Raw genomic sequence first — 19,462 nt, forward strand, 5'->3', positions numbered from 1 at the left:
TATTGCTAAAGGACTGGTGCTCTTTTCAATATATGTTCTAGCGTATAAAGTCATCTTCCTTGGTTACTGCTAGTTCCTTTGCCCAGGGTAGAGCTTAAAAGACCCTTATGCTTATGGTTGAAACCTATCAACAGTAGTCTAGTCTGTTGACGACGTTATATGCCCCCTCCCACGACAATGAAGTCGCTCACATGTTTATGGAATCAGAGCATTGGGTTATCCAAATTCATTTGCCGATGTACGACCAGATCATCACAAGCTAAGGTTTTACGCTCGTGTGGACGACTTCCACATCCGCATCCTAAGCTAGCACGTTCATTGAGCGAAAAACACGTCTCCTGCTGATATTCGGCATTTTATTGACATGTACTGTCGCATTTGAAGGTGTCTTAAGCGCTACATCTGAGTGATCAGACTGGCTGCCAGCTTTACTTTACGGGGGAAGTACCTCATTAGTAGCGCGCAAAATGTTTAACTTGGTAACTAATCATTTTCTGGATAACCAGTATCACTTAGTACAGGTGATATGTGCTGTGTTATTTCTTTGATCCCGACTTAAAGCTGTCACCTTATCGTGGTGGTCGGGCTTCTGTGCTGCAATGATCCTGGAGTCTATACTGGCTGGAGTTCAGTTCCAGGAAGGCCAACAGGGAGCAGCCCGACAAAGGACAGCGATTATCCGTACTGCGAACAATCATGTTACGAGGCGGTCTGGGCTAAAGTCATACTGTCCTCTACGATAGGAGTGTTAGGCAGCAGTGCGTTTGCATGCCCGTATTTGTGGAATCAACGATGCGGCCTTCCTCCGAGGAAGGACGGGTTAGAAACCGTCGGCCCTAAAATCTACACACTCCGATTGTCCAACGGCTGACCGTGACGGCCGGCACATTATTCAATACGGTCGAAATAATTTTAAAACCAAAGAGTCTGGTGCTGCTCAAAAGGCACCTGTTATGCTCAACCGGTAATTGGTGCTCCCTGTGCCCTTGGGCCGGACCGGCCCTCTTCCAGCCACGTATGTAGACTATTGAGTCATTGGATCTGAGACGGTTCCTCGAGGAAAACCGTGACAAAACGCTGCCCCGAAGATCAGACTTTTGAGTCAGAAGCTAGCAATAGGGTCCCCGAACGAAACTTTACATCCTTCTGCTGTTTTAAGGGTCAGACTTCTGAGTCAGAAGCTCAAGTTGAGACACCTCTTCGACTTGGTCAACCGGGAAACATCATTCGTTTTTGCATCTCGTCGCTCACCAGCTCCCTCCACATCCTCTCCATCCTTCGAATGATGCAGTGAGATCAAACTATCTGCCAGTCTCCTAGCCAGTGTTCCGTATCCAAACCCTCGGCCGGGAAAATAGGCCAAAATAATTACTTACTGACCTCGGCCCTAATGTCCGTACCCTATGTCGAACTGGGTAACGGACACTTTCTAAAAGCTTGCTTCCCTTATCTATCGATGTACGTTGTGTCTCCGAAACACGCATGCAAAACGCCACTTCGGTCGTGCGCCTCAAGCCGCTTAGGACGAGCTCAGATGTTTCACATTTCACTCTTCAGCTATCTGGTGATCCTGACGCAGTGGCTTGTGGTGTCTAACGTTGGAGAGTTGCACTCAGTTCCAAGGTTGGAGACCCCTTACTGGACTGGCTGTGCGATTTTCTTGTTCAATTACGATCAATGCGACAAACGGTGTTTATTTACCGTAGGACTGAGGACGGGTTTCATCGAGACTCATCGCGACTGCTTCGGTTAGCAAGAAAGACGAATATAGTAATGCTGCCGCCTGATATGAATGCCCAATTTGAACGACTAAGCCCAGAAGAATTACAATCCGGTGGTTTGGAGTCGATTCTCAGCGCCTTATAATGAGGAGTGACTGCTTTAGTTGCGCTTGATCATCGTCTGTTTCTGTCGAGTACATACTTCCAACACCAACACTCACATTGAGTTACACAGAGGTCACCAACTGCAAGACATTCATGGACTCATTTGGACCATGTGGCTATCAGTTACCGATAGAGAACCTCAATTAAAGATTGCCGTTCTTTTTGGGTGTGTAACTTGACACTAATCATGCCATTTTTTGAGCCGGGTCATCACTTCGCTTTCTGGCTCTGCTCTGCGCGTGCCAAAGCAGAGCAATCCCATTCATCAACTTCGACAAGCTTCATTAGCTCAAGAGTATCTAGCTGATCTAGCTGGAAAGCTACTAGGAACGCACCGCCGTGCGAAGGACGAAAATTGCTTGGAAGTCGAATGGAAAGGTGTTAAATAAGCTAGATTCTCAGCTTTCAGAACAATTCTTCAAGCGTCCCGACTATCATAATTGAGCACTGCGTGTCGTCGAGTTCAGCATATCTTATTGCTGCCAGAGAGATCATACCAGCAACCAGGGACTGTGATGTCTCCCACAGAACCCTCAGACATTTGAGTGACAGAACGCTGGATGATTCCGGAGGCTCAGGGGATGGGGAAGTCTTTCGCTGTAGGCAACAGCTGATGCGGTCAGGCAGCGAAAAGAAAGCTAATGTCAGCGGAACGATGTGCCTAAAAGATGCACTTCACTCTCTCAATCGTCGTCTTAAGCGATGGACTGAGCACTTGAAGAACACTTTAGCTGAACCTTTTCAACACAACCTCTAGAAGAACCCAGCGGGCCCGAATGAAATATCTACACCAGCCGGCCATCAGCGACCGAAGCGCGACAAGGCACCTGTCGCGGCTGGTCTGTACCACGCACTTTTCGAAGTTGGCGAGGTCCTGGTGAACTGTCTGACAACCATACTGCAGATTTGGAACGAAACAGAATACCATCCGAACGGAACGTCTTGACCATCATCCCAGTTTTTAAAAAGGGGACAAGAGCGTTATGCGAAAACCATCATGTATTCACTCTAGCATCCGTCGCACCTTATGTGCTGTCTAGCTGTAATTTGCGCAGTTTGATCAATTATCTGGAAAGACAGATTCGTGAAAATCAAGCTGGCTTTCGCCCTGGACGAGGATGCATCCACCATATTTTTTTTATCTTGAGACGAATTTGTGAGTAGCAACACTCAAACGTCACACGTTGTTCGTTTTACTTGATCTGAAAGCTGCTTTCCACTCCGTCAATCGTCAGAAACTTTGATGGTGTCCGGCTATCAAGGATCTTCATTCCAAATTCATATCCTTTATACGGGCACTTTTTGCGAACTCTCGTGGGCGTGCATGAGTATACGGCAAGCTTTCGCGTGCATTCACCACGTTCAGTGGTGTATCGCAAGGCTGTCCTCTCTCACCTTTCCTCTTCAGCTTTGTTATTGATATGCTACTTGAGATCTCTCTGCCTTTTTCTTTAACCTCGGGGGTCGAAAATCTCCCTGAACGTCGGCTCAAAGATATTGAGTATGCGGACGATATTTCTCTCCTTGGTTCAGATCCTTTAAAAATGCTAACCGTTTTAAACTAAACCAAACAATTTTGTCGCACGTTTTGGCATGCGCTTCACACCTACAAAGTGTAGAGTTCTGTTACAAGATTGGGTGGGTTCAAACTCAAACCTCATCCTTGCAGACGAGTCAGTCAACGTGGTAGATAAATATTTTTTACCTAGGCAGCTGTGTAAGTTCCGGTGCACCGACTGAAGATGAGATTATTTCTCGAATCAGAAAAACCAGGGCAGCTTTTTCTAACCTTCGATACCTATGTTGCTGACGTGACGTCAGTTTTTCTGTCAAGGGCGGAGTTCACACTGCGGCAGTGCAATTCATACTGCTTTATGGTCCAGAATCATGGCCTCTACGTGCAAAGGACATGCGAATGTTGTTACTGTTTGACCATCGAAATCCCAAAACTTGAATTTAGCCTCTTGGTCGTTTTCGTCCTGAGTAGGTGGCGATCACATACTTACGTACATGGGTCACCTTTGAAAAATGGAGCATAGAGCTGTCGCACTCCGCGTAACATGGCCACACATTATGGAAAAGTACGAGTACCATGCAGCTAATGGGGGCTAATAGCAGGCGTGTAACTTGATCAAACGTTGTTATGCAAAGTTATACTATGTTCATGAAAACGAAATCTGTAACATGACTATTTTTCAGTTCCAGTTTCGATGGCTCTGAAAACTAGACAAGAATATTCTTGGGCGAAATTCTTTCCTTTCGGGGAAGGTGATAGTGTAGATAACATAGATGTATCCACAGCCCAACTAACCTCAGCTCATGATCGAAGCCGTGGAGAAGATATGAAGTCTAGTGGATAATATTAAGCCAGTCTCATTACTAAACACACACAAACGGGGCAAAGACATGCCACTGACGGCATCGTGGAACCATTCTATTACTGCCTTTGTGTAGTCATGTAGCGGGGAATTTGTTCTATTTATTCGATGTTAAATCCATTCACGGGCTTGATATGCGGGAATCTAATAAAATGTCACCGTCGCTTATTACCATTTTATGAAAACCGAGCTGCCGTCTTCGTCAGGAAAAGCGGTCCACAGCTGATGTGCTTCACACTGTAGCACTTATCCTACTTGATGTTTATCTGACTGATATCCATCTAGTCGACAACCCTTACCATATATTTTCAGTTACAATGCCGGTGGCCTCACACCTCTCATGGTCGCTTGCATGCACTCTCGATCGGCCGACGTGTTTCGTCTGCTTATATCATGGGGCGCAGATCTAACACTGAGAGACGCAAGTGGAAATACTTCTGCACATTACGCAGTGCGTTATGGAAATACTTCAGCAATCGGCGCATTGAACAAAGCACATGTTGACTGGAATGCGGTCAACGGGGACGGGAAAGCAACATACGATGTGAGTCCTGATGCTTTTCTCTGTACTTTTGAATTCTGCCTGATCTGGACAATATCTGCATACTTTGCTGACGTTTTCCAGCGACCGTCTTTGATGTTGGCCAATTGAGACAGCGTTCTTGAGATCCTGAGCGGAGAACCCCTCGTTCTACCTTGTCCTTAGAATGACCCAGTTGCCTAAAACCCCTATCTCTCGGATCCCCCTGCATATCCAGTGTTCATGTATCAACTCCAGAGAGAAGAACATGACTAATGACGGTTTGGTGAACCCGGATTTTATCTCAGTCGAATGTCAGTTTTATGTTACAGTACATACTTCATTGACTCACTGCGAAGTTCAATTTGGGCTACTGCCGATTTGTTACCCCGGGAATCTGTGCTTGTAAAGGACTTTCCTTATGGTGGATAGAAAAAAGGCCCACCGTACGCTCCAGTTGATAAATTTCACCCAGAGTAGCATGCACCTTATCGTGCAGCCGTACTGCATTCATTTTAACTTGAAGTTCCATCATTGCATGATACCAAACCATCGAGGGTTGAAACATAATTTCGCTGTCAACATTTTCAAGCATGCACCCCATATTGTTTGATCACCCGAGCAACGGTCCGAGAGGGACTCGTGTATATACTCACCCTGACTAGCTCCATTGAGGAACTGAGTCGATTGGACGAAATGCAGAACTCCATAGCACTGCGTAGCCAAGTGCACTAAAACTCTGTCGAAAGTTTCAGTCCAACAGTCGGTTTGCGACAGTAACCACCGTGCCGACAATGAAGAGGAAAAAGTGATAGAATCCATTATCAGGGGAATTTGTACGCGTGTGTTCCGTAACGTTGAAGATATCGTAACTGACGGTAAATTGGCAGTCACACAAGCTTCAATAAATGGGGTTAGTCATGGGGGACCATTGGGAGCTAAATACATGGAAAAGACACTGTCAGGACTGGCAAATATCTAAATGGGGCACATCGGTTCAGTTCGACAAGGGAGCTAGCTATGGTTTCTGCATATTGAGTTAAAACACATGATCGGAACAACTGTATTCTAACTCACCTTCGGAATTTACTGCTTTCCTTGGGTAACTTCTGCCCACATTGGAGTGATGATGGCAGTAGAATGGTACGATTTACTCTTGGAAACACTCCAAACTGGCCAGCATGTGGCCAGGTATTTGGTCGACCTGATCACCGGTACCCACCACCCATGCCCATCGGAATTCGGAAAGCTGTCATCTAAAAAATGGAATTCCGAAGTTCTGAGACTGGGTCACCAAAACTTGAAAAATACGGTCCGTATCTACTCATATTCTGTTTGAAAGTGCGCGAGCCTTGCTGCCTACAGTCACTATGTTGGGTGTGTCTGGAGGGTTCCACCCCCTCGAACCAATTAACTTGATTCCTCGCTGCTCTCAGGTTCGGTTTCATAGCTCTGAAAGCCCACATTTCGGTTTTCTGCCTCCAGTAGTTCATACACTACCGAGATAAGCCGATGGCTAAGGCGTGAACTTACTGACCGGAAGCGCCGTAGTTCGAATCCAACCCTGATGTCTCGACTGCTCCCGTCCAGGCTTGGCACTATACCATCTCTCGTGCGGAGAAGCACGAGGGATGGTGGCGTCAGCTAGACACTGAGTATATGTTACAGTTGGATGATTATTTATTGTTTTTATTATACTGCCGAAACATCTTTTGCTCGGTGTATCGGATTTCGACAACATAGACGCCAAAATTGATCACGCGACCAATACGCTACAGCATTGAATTTCTTCGTTTGTCGCTCCCGTTAAGTTAACTTATTTCACGGTTAATTATGCAGCGTAGATGTCAAGTTCATTAGCATTCCCACAAGAATTCGAAAATAGGGCGATCATCTTAGTGGATTAAGTGAATGCCGCATACAATCCGTTGGGGGAGGGGGCTTGATTGTTTTCGTACACATCTAGTTCATCTGTACGCTGTCCTTAGGGACGCCTAGCACAGTTTTCATATTCGGCAGTGTAGGTGGCTTCATTTCGCTCTGCACTCTACCCGCTTACTGTTTGGCAAGGATGTCAGCAAAGAGAGTTCGGCAGCGTACAGTAGTCCAGTGTGCGATGGACTCGCTTTGGTATGTCCAGTGGACCGTAATTTAAGGTGCGCGTATTGTATGGCCACAACAGGCCGTCTGTGAAATAGACTTGTCAGTCGCAGATTCAGACGTAGATTTAAATACTTATACAATCTAGAACCAACCGCCGTGTGTATGTATGCGGATTCTTCTGGCATGACTGTGAGGCGTAGTCTTTGCGAACGGTGCAACTGAGGCGTCTTCTGGTCTTCAATAGCAAACGTCTCAGAACCGTAGCTCGTGTGAGCTTACGCCAACCAATCTGTAACTAAACAGAGACTTCAGTCTACGAATTTGTACTGCACTAAAAATTGCGGTGGTGTGGTCATATGTTTCGCAGGCCAAATCATCGTTTGCCGTGCTGTTTTCCACTCCCAATTCAGAGGGGTGCAAGCAGAAATGTGGTCAACCGTTGACCTGGCAAGTGGATATAAAAGAGATTATGAAAAATCTTGGTCCTGTCGATGCCACTCGCATTCAAGATGGAGTCTGCCTGATACTCCCTGTATATCGCCTGTGATGTGACCGCTAATCGATGTCTGGCGCTTTTGTTGTGAATTCTTATTCACCCTGTCTGAGTTAGTGTCTCGAGGTGTAAGCGTCTCTTTCCCATCTACTTTTATTCTTTTATTCACTTTCAAATAGATTATAGTTTTCCGGCAGCGAAGTATCGCTGATGAACACTGATTTGCTGTCCCTGATGTTAATGTAAATAAATAAAATCTTGCGTAATCCTGTCAACTAAACAAGTAACACAACACGCAGTTTGTTCAGTTTGCCTCTGTTGCCTCTAGTTTATGGATAGTCCAATCGTAACTTTACCACTGTCTCACGAGTTGTTTTTTGCGTCGCCTGTCGCATATTCTAGGACTGTTCTCACACTCTCTCAGGTTACCGATGACCCAGATCTTGCGAGACGAGTGCGTGCCCAAGCTTTGGCCCAAACGCTTTCGAAAAACTATTGTAACTTCTACCGTCTCTCTGATTTACGACACTCACCGCAATGGCGATGTTGGATAACTGCAGGCATCCCTCCAGTGTTTCTCCTCTCGTACATCTCCGTTTTCAGCTGGGATTTATCTGGCACGGTCGAATTCTTCGCTCCACTTCAACACCCCCTTCCTTTTTGGCTAATCTGCTTGATCAAGTTGGCTATCGTGCTCGTGATTGGGTTTGGTTGTCGTATCGTTTTATCTCGGTTCTCTGATCACCGTTCTGAGGTTTGTTTTTGATACATGTAACCTTTTGTGACTGAGTACACTCAGTTTCCTTCATCATTGCGCCACGATGCAACTTTGGTTTGCGGTTGATAGTATGCGACAGCCCCTTGGAAATTCCTGGATATTAAATATTTCAAGTAATAGTCTAGAAGACCAGTTGCCTCTCTCAACATGTGGCATTCGACCCACTCGACTCGAACCATTCTTGCAGTTTCTGAAGTATTCCTATTGAACATGCACAACACTACATATGAGAGACTAATAGCAACTCTTCAGTAGCACTCTTCTTGGGGCTCATCAGATAAGGTAGCCTCCGAGATTCTTCCAATCTTGCTTACTACTTTGATCTCGAGGATTGGTAAGCCTAAAGATGAATCATACTGGCATTGTTTTTTTCTACATAGCTGAGGCATCATTCGACTCCAAAAATTTACCACTACTACTATCACTACTCAAAATTGAGCTTAGTCTGAGCTCAGCAACTCGACTCGAACATCAAGAATGATCTTACCGCCAGTTATCCCTATTGGTTCTAATGAGCGTTGTCTTTTCTGCTCATGGGTGGAGAATCATCAGCGGCAGCCGTACATTGGTTAAAATGCGTGTTACCTAGTAATCAAACAGTGAAAGAACCTCAGAGGAGAATAGATGGAACGGGAATGGACGAGCCCAATGTGAAAAGCCTTATTTAATTGTGGAAACTGACCAAAAATAAGGTGTATGCATCTTCGGACAGGATTTGAATAAGCACCTTGAGAGTTGCATCGGAATATCCATCGTCGATGGGACCCTCCCAACATCCTTCGTGAACTTTATCTGTCAAAAATCTGGCGGCTGACAAACGACTTGTCACTCCGCTCAGGCAGTGGCCGCATTTTCCCACTGAAGTGTCCCGTAGGGATTCCAACCACCTCAAGGAGAATCCCTTACATCCCATCCGGGACGGTGTAAGGAATCCACAGCAGTTATTTTTTTGATTAACCGATTTCATCTCACTCTCCCATGTCTGGGTTACCGGAGGCTTTAGTACATGGTGGTCAGTCGTGTGTCGTTCTTCTCCCAGCCACCTTAACGTGACAGACTTCACTCGCCACTCTATCACCTCTTTTCCGTCAATAAGTGCACCATGTCTTCGCGGACGTGCCGCAGACAGCTACACGTCTGACGACAGGAGATGGTCTTCCAAGTCAAGGTAAATTTTAGTTTCACCCCCTTTCTGTCGTTGTATGGCTAATTCTTAGCGGTGTAAATGTGAGGGCGCTTAATCAATTATTAAAGCTGTTTGTCTGATGACATTTTAAAGGTCATTTTCGGTGGAATTTGCCACTAGTCGATATCAACTTGATACTAGTAAAAGAGAGAAGGCCTTCGCCGCGGAGTTATTAGAAAATGCCAACTGACCGGTTACAGACTATTAGACAGAGAAGTAAAACTCTCATTTGCATCTTATTTACAAAATCTGGACATCCATCTTCTCCTGAACGCGTCTTCTTGAACTTTCCTGGATATTCATTGACGCCAACCATTCATTGCTCAAATCCGAGCAAATGTTACAAAGTGACTCCACAATTTCCGCAACAGATCTCTCCTTTTCAAGAGACGCAAAGCGAAATTCCACGAACAACACATACTACTCGCATGCCTCCCCATCAGTAGTGTCACCGTTACACTAGTACGTAGCCTCTCTTAGGGTAAAGTCGCCCAATAAACGGAAGTTCGAGTGTGGGTGCTTCTGATAACTAGATCGAAACAACTGCAGATGACATTAACAGATGGAGGCTTTTTTATGTTAAGTTTCAGCGCGGTCGTTGGATGTTGGTGGATGGAAATTCACGTACTGCCATCACTTTTACTTCAGTTGATTATGGCCTCGTGGTAGAGATGCATTGACTTTCTGTGCCGACTGATCGAAGCGACCCATTCATTTGCCTTCTGCATATGTAGTTTGACGCCAGCCGTCTTGGTATTGCCTGCCATTGGTGTAAGTAGATGAGTTGACATTTCAGCGCTGTTGTCCGACATTATCGAGGAAAAAAACAATAAGGCTTTTGCTCCTCAAAAAGGGGCTGAGTAAGCATAGGACCATCGTCCTTATATTCAGTGTCTGTGAATAAACTCCCGAGGTATTTGAACTCCTGAGGTATTGGGAGCAGGTGAACATGTTTCGAGAAGCACTGTGCAACAAGGTTAAAGGTGAAAAGTGAGTTAGGCCTTACTTGTTTGACACAGGTGAACATGGTGAGTGCAGGTGACAGCCTGTCCTTAGACTCATGTGTCCACAAACTGGACGTACAGTTTTACTATACTAGTCTTTAAAAATAGTTACCTCGGATTGGCAGTCGGAGTCAACTCACCTCCCGGATAAAATAGTGCCAGTGTTGAAATTCCTGCCTGAAACGTGACAGTCGGCTTCGTTGGTACTACAGTCCATTTTTATTTTGATATGGGCATACATTAGTGATTTTGCCGGGGGAAATGCTGTCTGAAAAGATAGCGATATGTGTTATTGTGCTCAGTGTGGATAAGCGCTTCCAAAGACGTTCGTTGCCTCTTCCCTGTCAGTATGTTATTCCCTTCTCGAGGGCTAGGTCGCTTTTAGTTGAGAATCGTCATGTCTAGGACACCTGCACGCGAGCCATCTCTTCGTATGATAAGAAGCCTGGCGACATTTCTGTTGATTGGCAAGTTTGTTTTGCATTCTTATTATAACGAGCGAGTTCGCACCCTTGTTTTTAGTCGGTTCGATTATTGTGTGTGTGTGTGTGTGTGATTCTCCAAAATGTACACCGAAATTGATCGCTTAGTCGTTCTCGAACTGTCATGTTTAAGACGGCTGTCTGTGTGTGTTTGGGACCCTATTTGGCCAGTGTAAAGCACACTACAACCGTTCCAGATTAGCTTGCCCAAAAGACTAGAATATATCCCAGTATATTAGACAAGTCTTGTTGTTGCGCGCAGGTTTAAACTGTATGACCTCGTAATGCGCGACCGTCCTTTCTGAAAACAACATAAGCCCTTTTGGATCTTGAGTATCGTGTGAGCCCAGGTCAGTCCCCCATTGTTGTCTTTAGACATGGTCACGTCGCTCGTTCGGCAAGTACGCTTGCATTACAGGTCGCTCCTCAAATTTTCGGTCTTCCCTTTCCACGTTCACTTCACTCATTCAAACAAATAAGAAGTTGAAGGATTTGAAGAATTTCATGGGATTTCTTCCCGAGCAAACGATTAACAGTGGAATCTAATATACTGTAGAACACCATTACCCAGTCATCTTGTTTTGTACTAGGTTCCCTTATTTTCTATACTTTCGTTAGCACCAAGATTATCTGTGGTCAACTACAGGGAAGACAAACTACAAAGCGGCGCAAATCGTAAACGAACCGGCGAACTTGAGTGAGAGATACAAGCAGAAAAGGAGTCACCCAGTTAAAGAAAGAGAAATTGTTCAGCTGTAGCACACTTTCGGTGCCTAACTGCCATGCCACCCGAAGGATGCAAGAGGGCTGGGATACTGCCAAGTCGCCCAAGCCTGGACTTGGGAAGTCGAAAGGCAGAGGTTGGGTTCGGACCTTCTGGTCAGTAAATTCACGCTCTAATCACTTGAGCCATCTCGCCCCACTTAAAGGCCAACGGACATTGCCTCATTTGGCAACGAGGTTTTACGGATTGATTGCTGCGCTCAGGGAATATATTGATGATGTGCATCGGCAAAGTCTGCCTAGCGCATTAAGGTGATCGTATGGCGAGACTCCCTAGGCCGGTCATTATTGTATGTAACCTAATAGAGGGGTTCTCAGATTTGATGATATCAACTACGGTAAGGATAACATGTTTAATGCACGCTTATATTTGCTATTAGCTGACGAAGCAGGTACGCTGTTAGTCAGTTGGTCGCATAAACGTAATGCGTTCAACGAAGACCAACCCATTTAACTTAGGAAATGGGAGGTTCTAACAAATGAGTAAACAACCGTATAATGATTGCTACGGTCCGGAACTGCTCCCAGTCTGTTTGAATAGCGGCCAACCGAACTTGGTGCTTTGGACTCTTTTCAGACGTTGATTAGTACCAGAACAAATAAAAGGTCCTAGGAGCTTGTGGAGGCACTTGGTATCCATACGTTTGCTTTTGAGTGTTTTGGGAACTTTCAGTGGACAAACATTCGTCCTGAGCCGAATTTTCGGCTTCTTCATCGAGTCTTCGTTAGACTTACTTGAGACTTTCTCAAACACTTGAGGTGAAAGCTGACCGCGTTCGTCCTGTACAGACAGTCCGGAGAAGGTGGTTGCTAGTCTGAGTTTTGTTGATTGCAAGAGACGTTCGGATAGCGTTAAGCTATACCTGTTGTTTATGTGCGCCTACAGGGAGACGTGCTCATCCAGTATATTTGGGCTGAAACCGTTCAGGCTTGAAAAGACTCAGGACTATTTAGACAGCGGAACTCAGTACTGGTACAACTTTGGTAAAGTTGATCACTTTCAACTGTATTTAACGATATTGTAGTTTGGGGATCTCACATTTATAGTGACAGTCTGAATGCTCAGAAACTAGCTAGAATTCGTTAGTGGCCATAGCAACAGAACTGTGAAAACGCGGTCAAACGATCCAAGGCAGCTCAGTGGTTAAAACGCGAGCTTACGGACCCGAAGGTCTGTAGTTCGAATCCACCCTCAGCATCTCGACTGCTCCTGTCTAAGTTTGGGCAACTTCGTGCTTTCTCCGAGTGGCATGGCAGCTAGAGGGGCGAGATGGCCCAAGTGGTTAGAGCGCGAATTTACTGACCGGAAGGTCCGTGGTTGGAATCCGACCTCAGCCACTCGACTTCCCCCGTCTAGGCTTGGGCAACCTGGCAGTATCCCAACCCTCGTGCTTCCTTGGGATGGCATGGAAGCTAGGCACCGTAAGGGTGCTACAGCTGAACGCTTCTTCTTCATGGCAGCTATGCACTGAAATGGTGTTACGGCTGAACGATTATCCAATTTTTACCCGGCTTGTATCAGTTCACTTAGATTAATTGAGTGCTATCCACACCCTCACATGCCCTGCAAATATGAAGGCGCTAGAAGTTCCAACTTTTGTTAAACCCACTACACGGCCGCATATGACCCCAGAGATTGTAGATGAGGATCCATATATAGAATTAGTCGTACTTGTTTGTAGTCTGCACAGAAAACTTCGTGATGAGAATTCAATAGGAATGATATTACTAGTAGTACGGATTCGCTTAAGTTCACTATCGGGGATCATGACGAAACAGTCACTTATGAGCGCAGATCAGGAAAGTTCCTGCTTATCCGTCGAATTAGTAAGGGTTGAAAAAACTGATTGGCGATCGGAAAAATAATTACTCAGTGTTTTTGTATCAATATTCTGTAGGTTGTGAAGCATTGGCGCCAGTTTTCCAAACATCGCCCTTTTCGACCGAATACTGTAGGATTTAAACACTTGTACGTAGAGGCACTATGTCGCTATCCTCTTTTATTTTTATCCATTAATGTGTATTATCTCAAAAAACCACAAGACGCCTGGGAGCGGACTGGAACCGCCGGCCTACCCATTACCGACTGAACTACCGAGAACGATAGCTGTCTGTCACAGCTAACTCGCCACATCACCGTTACCTATTCGCGCTTTACAGGTCTATCATTTATTCAACAAAGCAGTGAAATGATAGAAATCGGACTGGAATATCAGAATTCTCCCTGTTCATAGATATGAGTGAGCGGACTGCAGTTGTCTACTCTCTGCAATAGCTCACGCATCTGTTGCACAAAGGATAGTCGAAATTTCATAAGAACCCCTCAAATGGAAAACACTTAGCTTAACTTCTTAACACATGGTTAAACTGTCGCTTCGAATTAGTAAATGATCAAAGGTGTCATGTGATTGGGGGACGTAGCCTATTCTATTGCGCAATGAAGCACAAAACCCGTTTTTACACTAGATTTGGAAAAGTTGCCAATCAAATCCCAACTGTCTACGAAGTGACTGTTCTTAGCTGCTTTTTACGAAATCTCTAGTTATCAATAATGCTTCCGTCCTGCGTCCCAGCCTCATTACCGGTCAGACTTAATCAAACACATTCGTGCCACTATGTTACACGCTTCTTAGCTTTTTTCGTCTACGCTATCAACGTTCATATTGGATTTCTTATACGGCGACATTCGTGCTATAACCTGTTAGGTGGAATTCCGTACCATAACCGCATTACCACTCACAATTGAGCCAAGAAGTCTAACCCGCACGCAATTCGCCGGATGATCGGGCCACTTGCCGGTCCAGCATGGAGGCAAGCTCTGATTGGCCGAAAGCATGGGTCCAACGGCCAATCACGATCCAGTATCCATCTTATGGCGGATCCAGAAGGTATCGTAATCTCCGAGATGTCTCCTGATACTCTTAAGGTACAACACGCTGTACTTGTGTTGTTGATCTGTTGTTATGAGTATAAAACACCTTTGGTGGCTTCTACGAAAACCAGTTTGCAAGGTTCAGACAAGGAACTGAGCTGAGTCATTAGCGTCATTAGATAACGGTTGTGACGCTGTTTCCTATAATCAACACAGCCGTCCCTTTACCCGTATGTAACCGCAGCAACCGCACGTACGCCACAAAAGAGCGAACGTTTTCGCCTGTCCGGACCTGACGATTCAAGCTCGTCAAGTGCGCGCTCCTGGAGTGTTGTTAATACGTTCGTTTCGCATGCCATACAACGACCAGCGATATATAAGAATGATGCCCAAATGTGCTGCTTTTCCCCTCGGTACAGATGAACTAGAGTAATTAAATCAGGACAGGACAAGGATTGCTCACACTTGCTTGATGTAGGTGCGAAAATTCAATGCACTTTATCGCAACAATTACTTCCGTGAGGAGGTTGGGGAAGTCAACCCTTGGTTTGTTTTCTGGTCTTCGTAGGGACCTTATTTTATATGTCGCACCTACGATATTCAGTTGCTGAATAAGTAACCTCACAGGTAGCATATCGTTCACCGCCTTTCTTTCCACAGATGCTCATTTTATTTAGTCTCGGGACCAGTACTTTCGCACTGCTGACTGCTACATATGTGTTCTTCCTCGCACCAATCAACAGTGCTCACTGGACGTTGCATTTGATATTCGTCCTCAGTCTAACTGGATTCTGTACCTTACACTATTGGTCTGTCACCAAGGATCCGGGATATATTCACCTCCCACCAAAACCAGACCGACAAGCTGCATTTGTTAGGTTGGTTGATGAAACTGTGAAGAAACTGGCCAATAATTCATCCATATCGCTGACTTCCACTCCTCTCAACCGTCTGTGCACTACCTGTTTGATACCGAAGCCCCTGAGATCGAAGCACTGTTCCATTTGCAATCGCTGCGTCGCGCGATTCGACCACCATTGTCCCTGGATTTACAACTGCGTGGGTGCAGATAATCACCTACATTTCATCATCTTCCTTTTGTTCAGCTTCGCATCATCAACACTCTTCGTTGTCCATTGCTTCCTCTACTGGATGGATGAACGCGTGTTTCAAACAAGCGGTGAGCACGGAACGGATAAGGGTGATTTTGGTAGATCCAGTGCACCACTTTGTTACTCAGTTAAGATTTCGGTTTCGGAAAACCTTCGGCTCTAAAAACACTCCGTAGGAACTCGTTTACTCCCTTGTAATCGTACGCTTGGAGAGCCCCCACACAGTTGTATTCGATTCCACTGGTTTGAAAATCTACAGTCGCTTAACTACTCGCAAGCTGCCATTCGCCGCTCGCTAAGGTAAATCAGCAGGTCAGTTGTTAGTGATGCGTTTGAGTGCGCATTATGCTGTCATAAATGAGTGAATTCATTTTCGGCCACATTACCGGTTCAGGTGTTTTGTTTATTAAGGGTTCTACTGAATACGCTTATCACGGCATGTCTTCAGCGCTTGTCTCACGATCATCATAATCTTTTTCCTATGGGCATCCAGTTTGCTGCCAGAACATCCACTCAATGTTCATTCAATGTTTCTATCCTCCAACTCGTGTCTTTGGATTGCCGAGGAGATGGCTATCCGCTCCTCAGATTGGTACGCATGGACCAACTTATTGTCCCCCAACAGTGCTTCGTTCCCGCTTTTTTCTAATGATTTCCCGCAGTTTTACCTAGACAGTTGTCGTTCCAATATGTTAACCTTCAACAAAAGCTTGACTGTTTCACCTGACGGTCAGTGCACCTTATGTGGTATCGTTCTTGCCTTGTATGAGGTTTCCCTCTTTGTAATTGTTATCCGTCAGAAATGTCTCAGTACGCTTCACGATCTCCAGGAGGACATCATGCAGTATTTTTGGAGTTTGCTCATCTGGGCAACTGATATGATTCCTGTGTATGAATATAGCAACACGTGTTCATCAACACTGCCCCCGAGCCTTTGTCCCGGCGTTTCCCGGTCGGACAGTCACGAGACCACTTAAGGTATATCCCCATGGGTTTCTCGGGAGCCGGCACTGTTCCTTTTGTGTGAAAAAAACTTTTGTGGAAGAAGCTCAACAAAATCGCACAACTTGTCTGTATGAAAAGAGCGCTCGAAAATTAGAATTTGGAAAAGAGCGAAACAACCTTCTCTGCAGTCGCAGCATTCTTTTTTACTTGAGTCTATTATCGAAATTCCAAAGTAAATCTGCTATGCGTCTTTCATCACCTCAGTTTAAGGACTCCAAATGGATAAGAGCTCTGTCCTATTATGATTATCTGCTGCTTGTTACTGAGCTGGGCAAGATGGCTCAGTGGCTAGAGCACGAATTTACTGACTGGAAGGTCCGTGGTTCGAACTCGACCTCTGCCTTTCGACTTCCCCTGTCTAGGCTTGGGCAACGTGGCAGTATCCCAGCACTCATGCTTCCTTCTGGTGGCATGGCAGTTGAGCACCGGAAGGGTGCTACAGCTGAACGGTTTTTTTATAACTGAGCTGATTGTCTGAATATATAGGTCTATCAAATCTGTATCACAGAGTGACGTCAGTTTGCAACTCAGTGCAATTGAAATGTGAGCTTACGGCGTGACATGTCTTTTTGGTTGGACACTTCGAAGCTGCTTTACATGGTGATACTGAAATTCCGTGCACAATTTGTCCGGAGACCAGCCATCCCTAATAACCGAACTTCATTGGTCAGAATACCAGCCAATCCGGATCGAACATCTGTGACTCGTCGCCTCTCGCCCCCTCACGGAGAGTCTAGCATGACCATGTGGAACGCCCTGTGATTACCCTATAAATACAGTTGTAATAATTTTCCTTTGTCTGTAGAGGTACCGTGCCTTGTGATATCCCATAGTGGGCGGAGCAGGAATCCAAGGGACTGATACAGAGTTGCACTACCGTTCAGCAAGACACAACACAATTTCTTGACTTGACTTGTACGAAGGAGATAGGTGATGTACTGTACAGACAACTGAATTAGTAAAGCGCATTTCTTCATATTGTTCTTCCTACGTGCCCTAGTAGGATTTCTGTAGAAAGCCCGTCGCATTCAGCTAGATGTTTCACTGTTGCTCGTTCTCTCTTCTACTGCATCCCATCATCCTTCTCCCCACTTCCGTTTCTCTGTTTCCTAGGTTGGACCCAAACTGTCCTGACATTGGCCACCTACAGCCCGTGGCTGTCCTGTTGTTTTGTGAACGCCACATGTTACAGTGTGTGGACAGCCTACCTCATTTTCACCCAGCTTCATCAGTTGATCTGGTTGAATTTGACAACTAATGAGTGCGTGAAGATGAATCGGTTAGCGGAATTTGCGCAAGGCGGGTCTTCTACACCCAATAACCCATATGACCAAGGTGTTTGGTGTAACACACTGGACTTACTTCGTCTCCCTGGCTACATGGGACCGAAACCTATTGACTGGCACCGCACACTGTCGTTAGACCATCTGACTCCTCATGAAGTTGTGGATCACCCTCACACTGACTAGCATCCATGTTATTATCGATTTCTGTGTTCAGGCGTTCACCTGTCACTTTCTATAGGGTAAATGGGATGCTTGCTTCTTTTTTATGGGTATTTTCCAAATATCTCAGGGCATTTTGTTACTTTTCTTGGATTATTTTGGTGATTTTTTTACGGGGTTTCAGTACATATAACTCTCTAATCTGGCTGTTCTCCATTGTGTGTGTACTGAGATCTTTGGAGCTGACTGGCATCCACGAGTACCGAGATTATCCCTTAATGAATGCATCATTGTACTGCTACATTGTGGAGGTTTATCTCATCTATAAAACATTTCTGATCAACCGGTCGCCGGCAGACAATGGAGTTCGTGCACTGCCACTCCCTCATCTGGAGAGGCTTCTCAACCGTCATTTTGCTCAGCCTCATTGGTTTCCCCATCTAGAGCAGTTGTCGTCGGGTTCTGCACTCATCCGGAGTCGTCTTTTTATTTGACTTGTTTAGGATTTTAACTTAATATAACTTCAGGCTTCGTTCTTTAACCAGTTTGTCAAATGGTCGATATCCTGAGTCTTGAAATCTGATCGAGTGGACGGTGAATAGCCTACTAATGTAGTCTGCGAATTTTCGTGACAGGATTTCTCTCATGAGCTTGCGGAAAGCTTTTCGACAGCTCACTTCTGGTTTCGAGCATTTCAGAGCTCATCCGGCAGGTGCAGTCCCCGAGTTTCCCTCAAACTCATGTCCTAATTTAACGTCAAGTTTGAGAACTACACTAGTTTGGAAATGAACTTGATGCGTACGAGAGTTTCAATTGAATCTCCCCCTCATTTCGTCAAGAAAATACACTGCTGTGATATTTCCAATATCGTACCAATTGAAACGCCGAGTGCCCTTAATACAGTACATTCAGTTTCACAAGCAGAACAATCGCACTACCATACATCACGAACATTTCGGAGATGACCGCAGGGATGCTCATCATCATCATCATCATCGACAGCATGACATCAGTGTTCAACACCGATGCTTCACTGCCGTACAACTATGATTCATTTGAAAGCCTTGTTGTAAAGAAGATAATAAAGATGTGCTAGCTTACCACAATCATTCCGAGGTTCCTACACCTCCAGACACTCATTTTGGCAATCTGGATAGAAACTGACAATAAGAATGCCACTTACTCCGGTTGGCAGCCATATCCTGTAATGTCTCCAACCGGGATCTGTGAGGATCACGCGCTCCCCATCCTAAAAGGCGAGTAGCACCGACAGCATCCAAACGTTTCGTGATCTCCTTCATACTCCTCTGCCAAGTCAAGGGTTGGCCACCTCTCTGTTTACGCCACTGTGAATCCGGCATGGAAAACAGCACTCTCTTCGGCAAACGATGGCTCGGCATACGTAACACGTCCCA

The 19,462-nt window shown here is 45.4% G+C and overlaps 1 protein-coding gene across 1 annotated transcript in view; it reads left to right on the plus strand.

Moving 5' to 3' along the window:
• T265_10504 (hypothetical protein) overlaps nt 1–18,676 on the plus strand; it is a gene marked incomplete at both ends in the record, with an annotated part of 21,017 nt that extends 2,341 nt beyond the window's left edge. The window contains 4 exons of the mRNA XM_009176892.1: nt 4,577–4,808; nt 7,805–8,112; nt 15,229–15,665; nt 17,716–18,676. Coding sequence (XP_009175156.1) covers nt 4,577–4,808; nt 7,805–8,112; nt 15,229–15,665; nt 17,716–18,071 — 1,333 coding nt within the window. The remainder of the gene's footprint in view (nt 1–4,576; nt 4,809–7,804; nt 8,113–15,228; nt 15,666–17,715) is intronic.
• Nucleotides 18,677–19,462: the final 786 nt, after the last annotated feature.

Source organism: Opisthorchis viverrini, assembly GCF_000715545.1.
Source record: "Opisthorchis viverrini unplaced genomic scaffold opera_v5_376, whole genome shotgun sequence".
In the NCBI taxonomy this organism is placed as follows: domain Eukaryota; kingdom Metazoa; phylum Platyhelminthes; class Trematoda; order Opisthorchiida; family Opisthorchiidae; genus Opisthorchis; species Opisthorchis viverrini.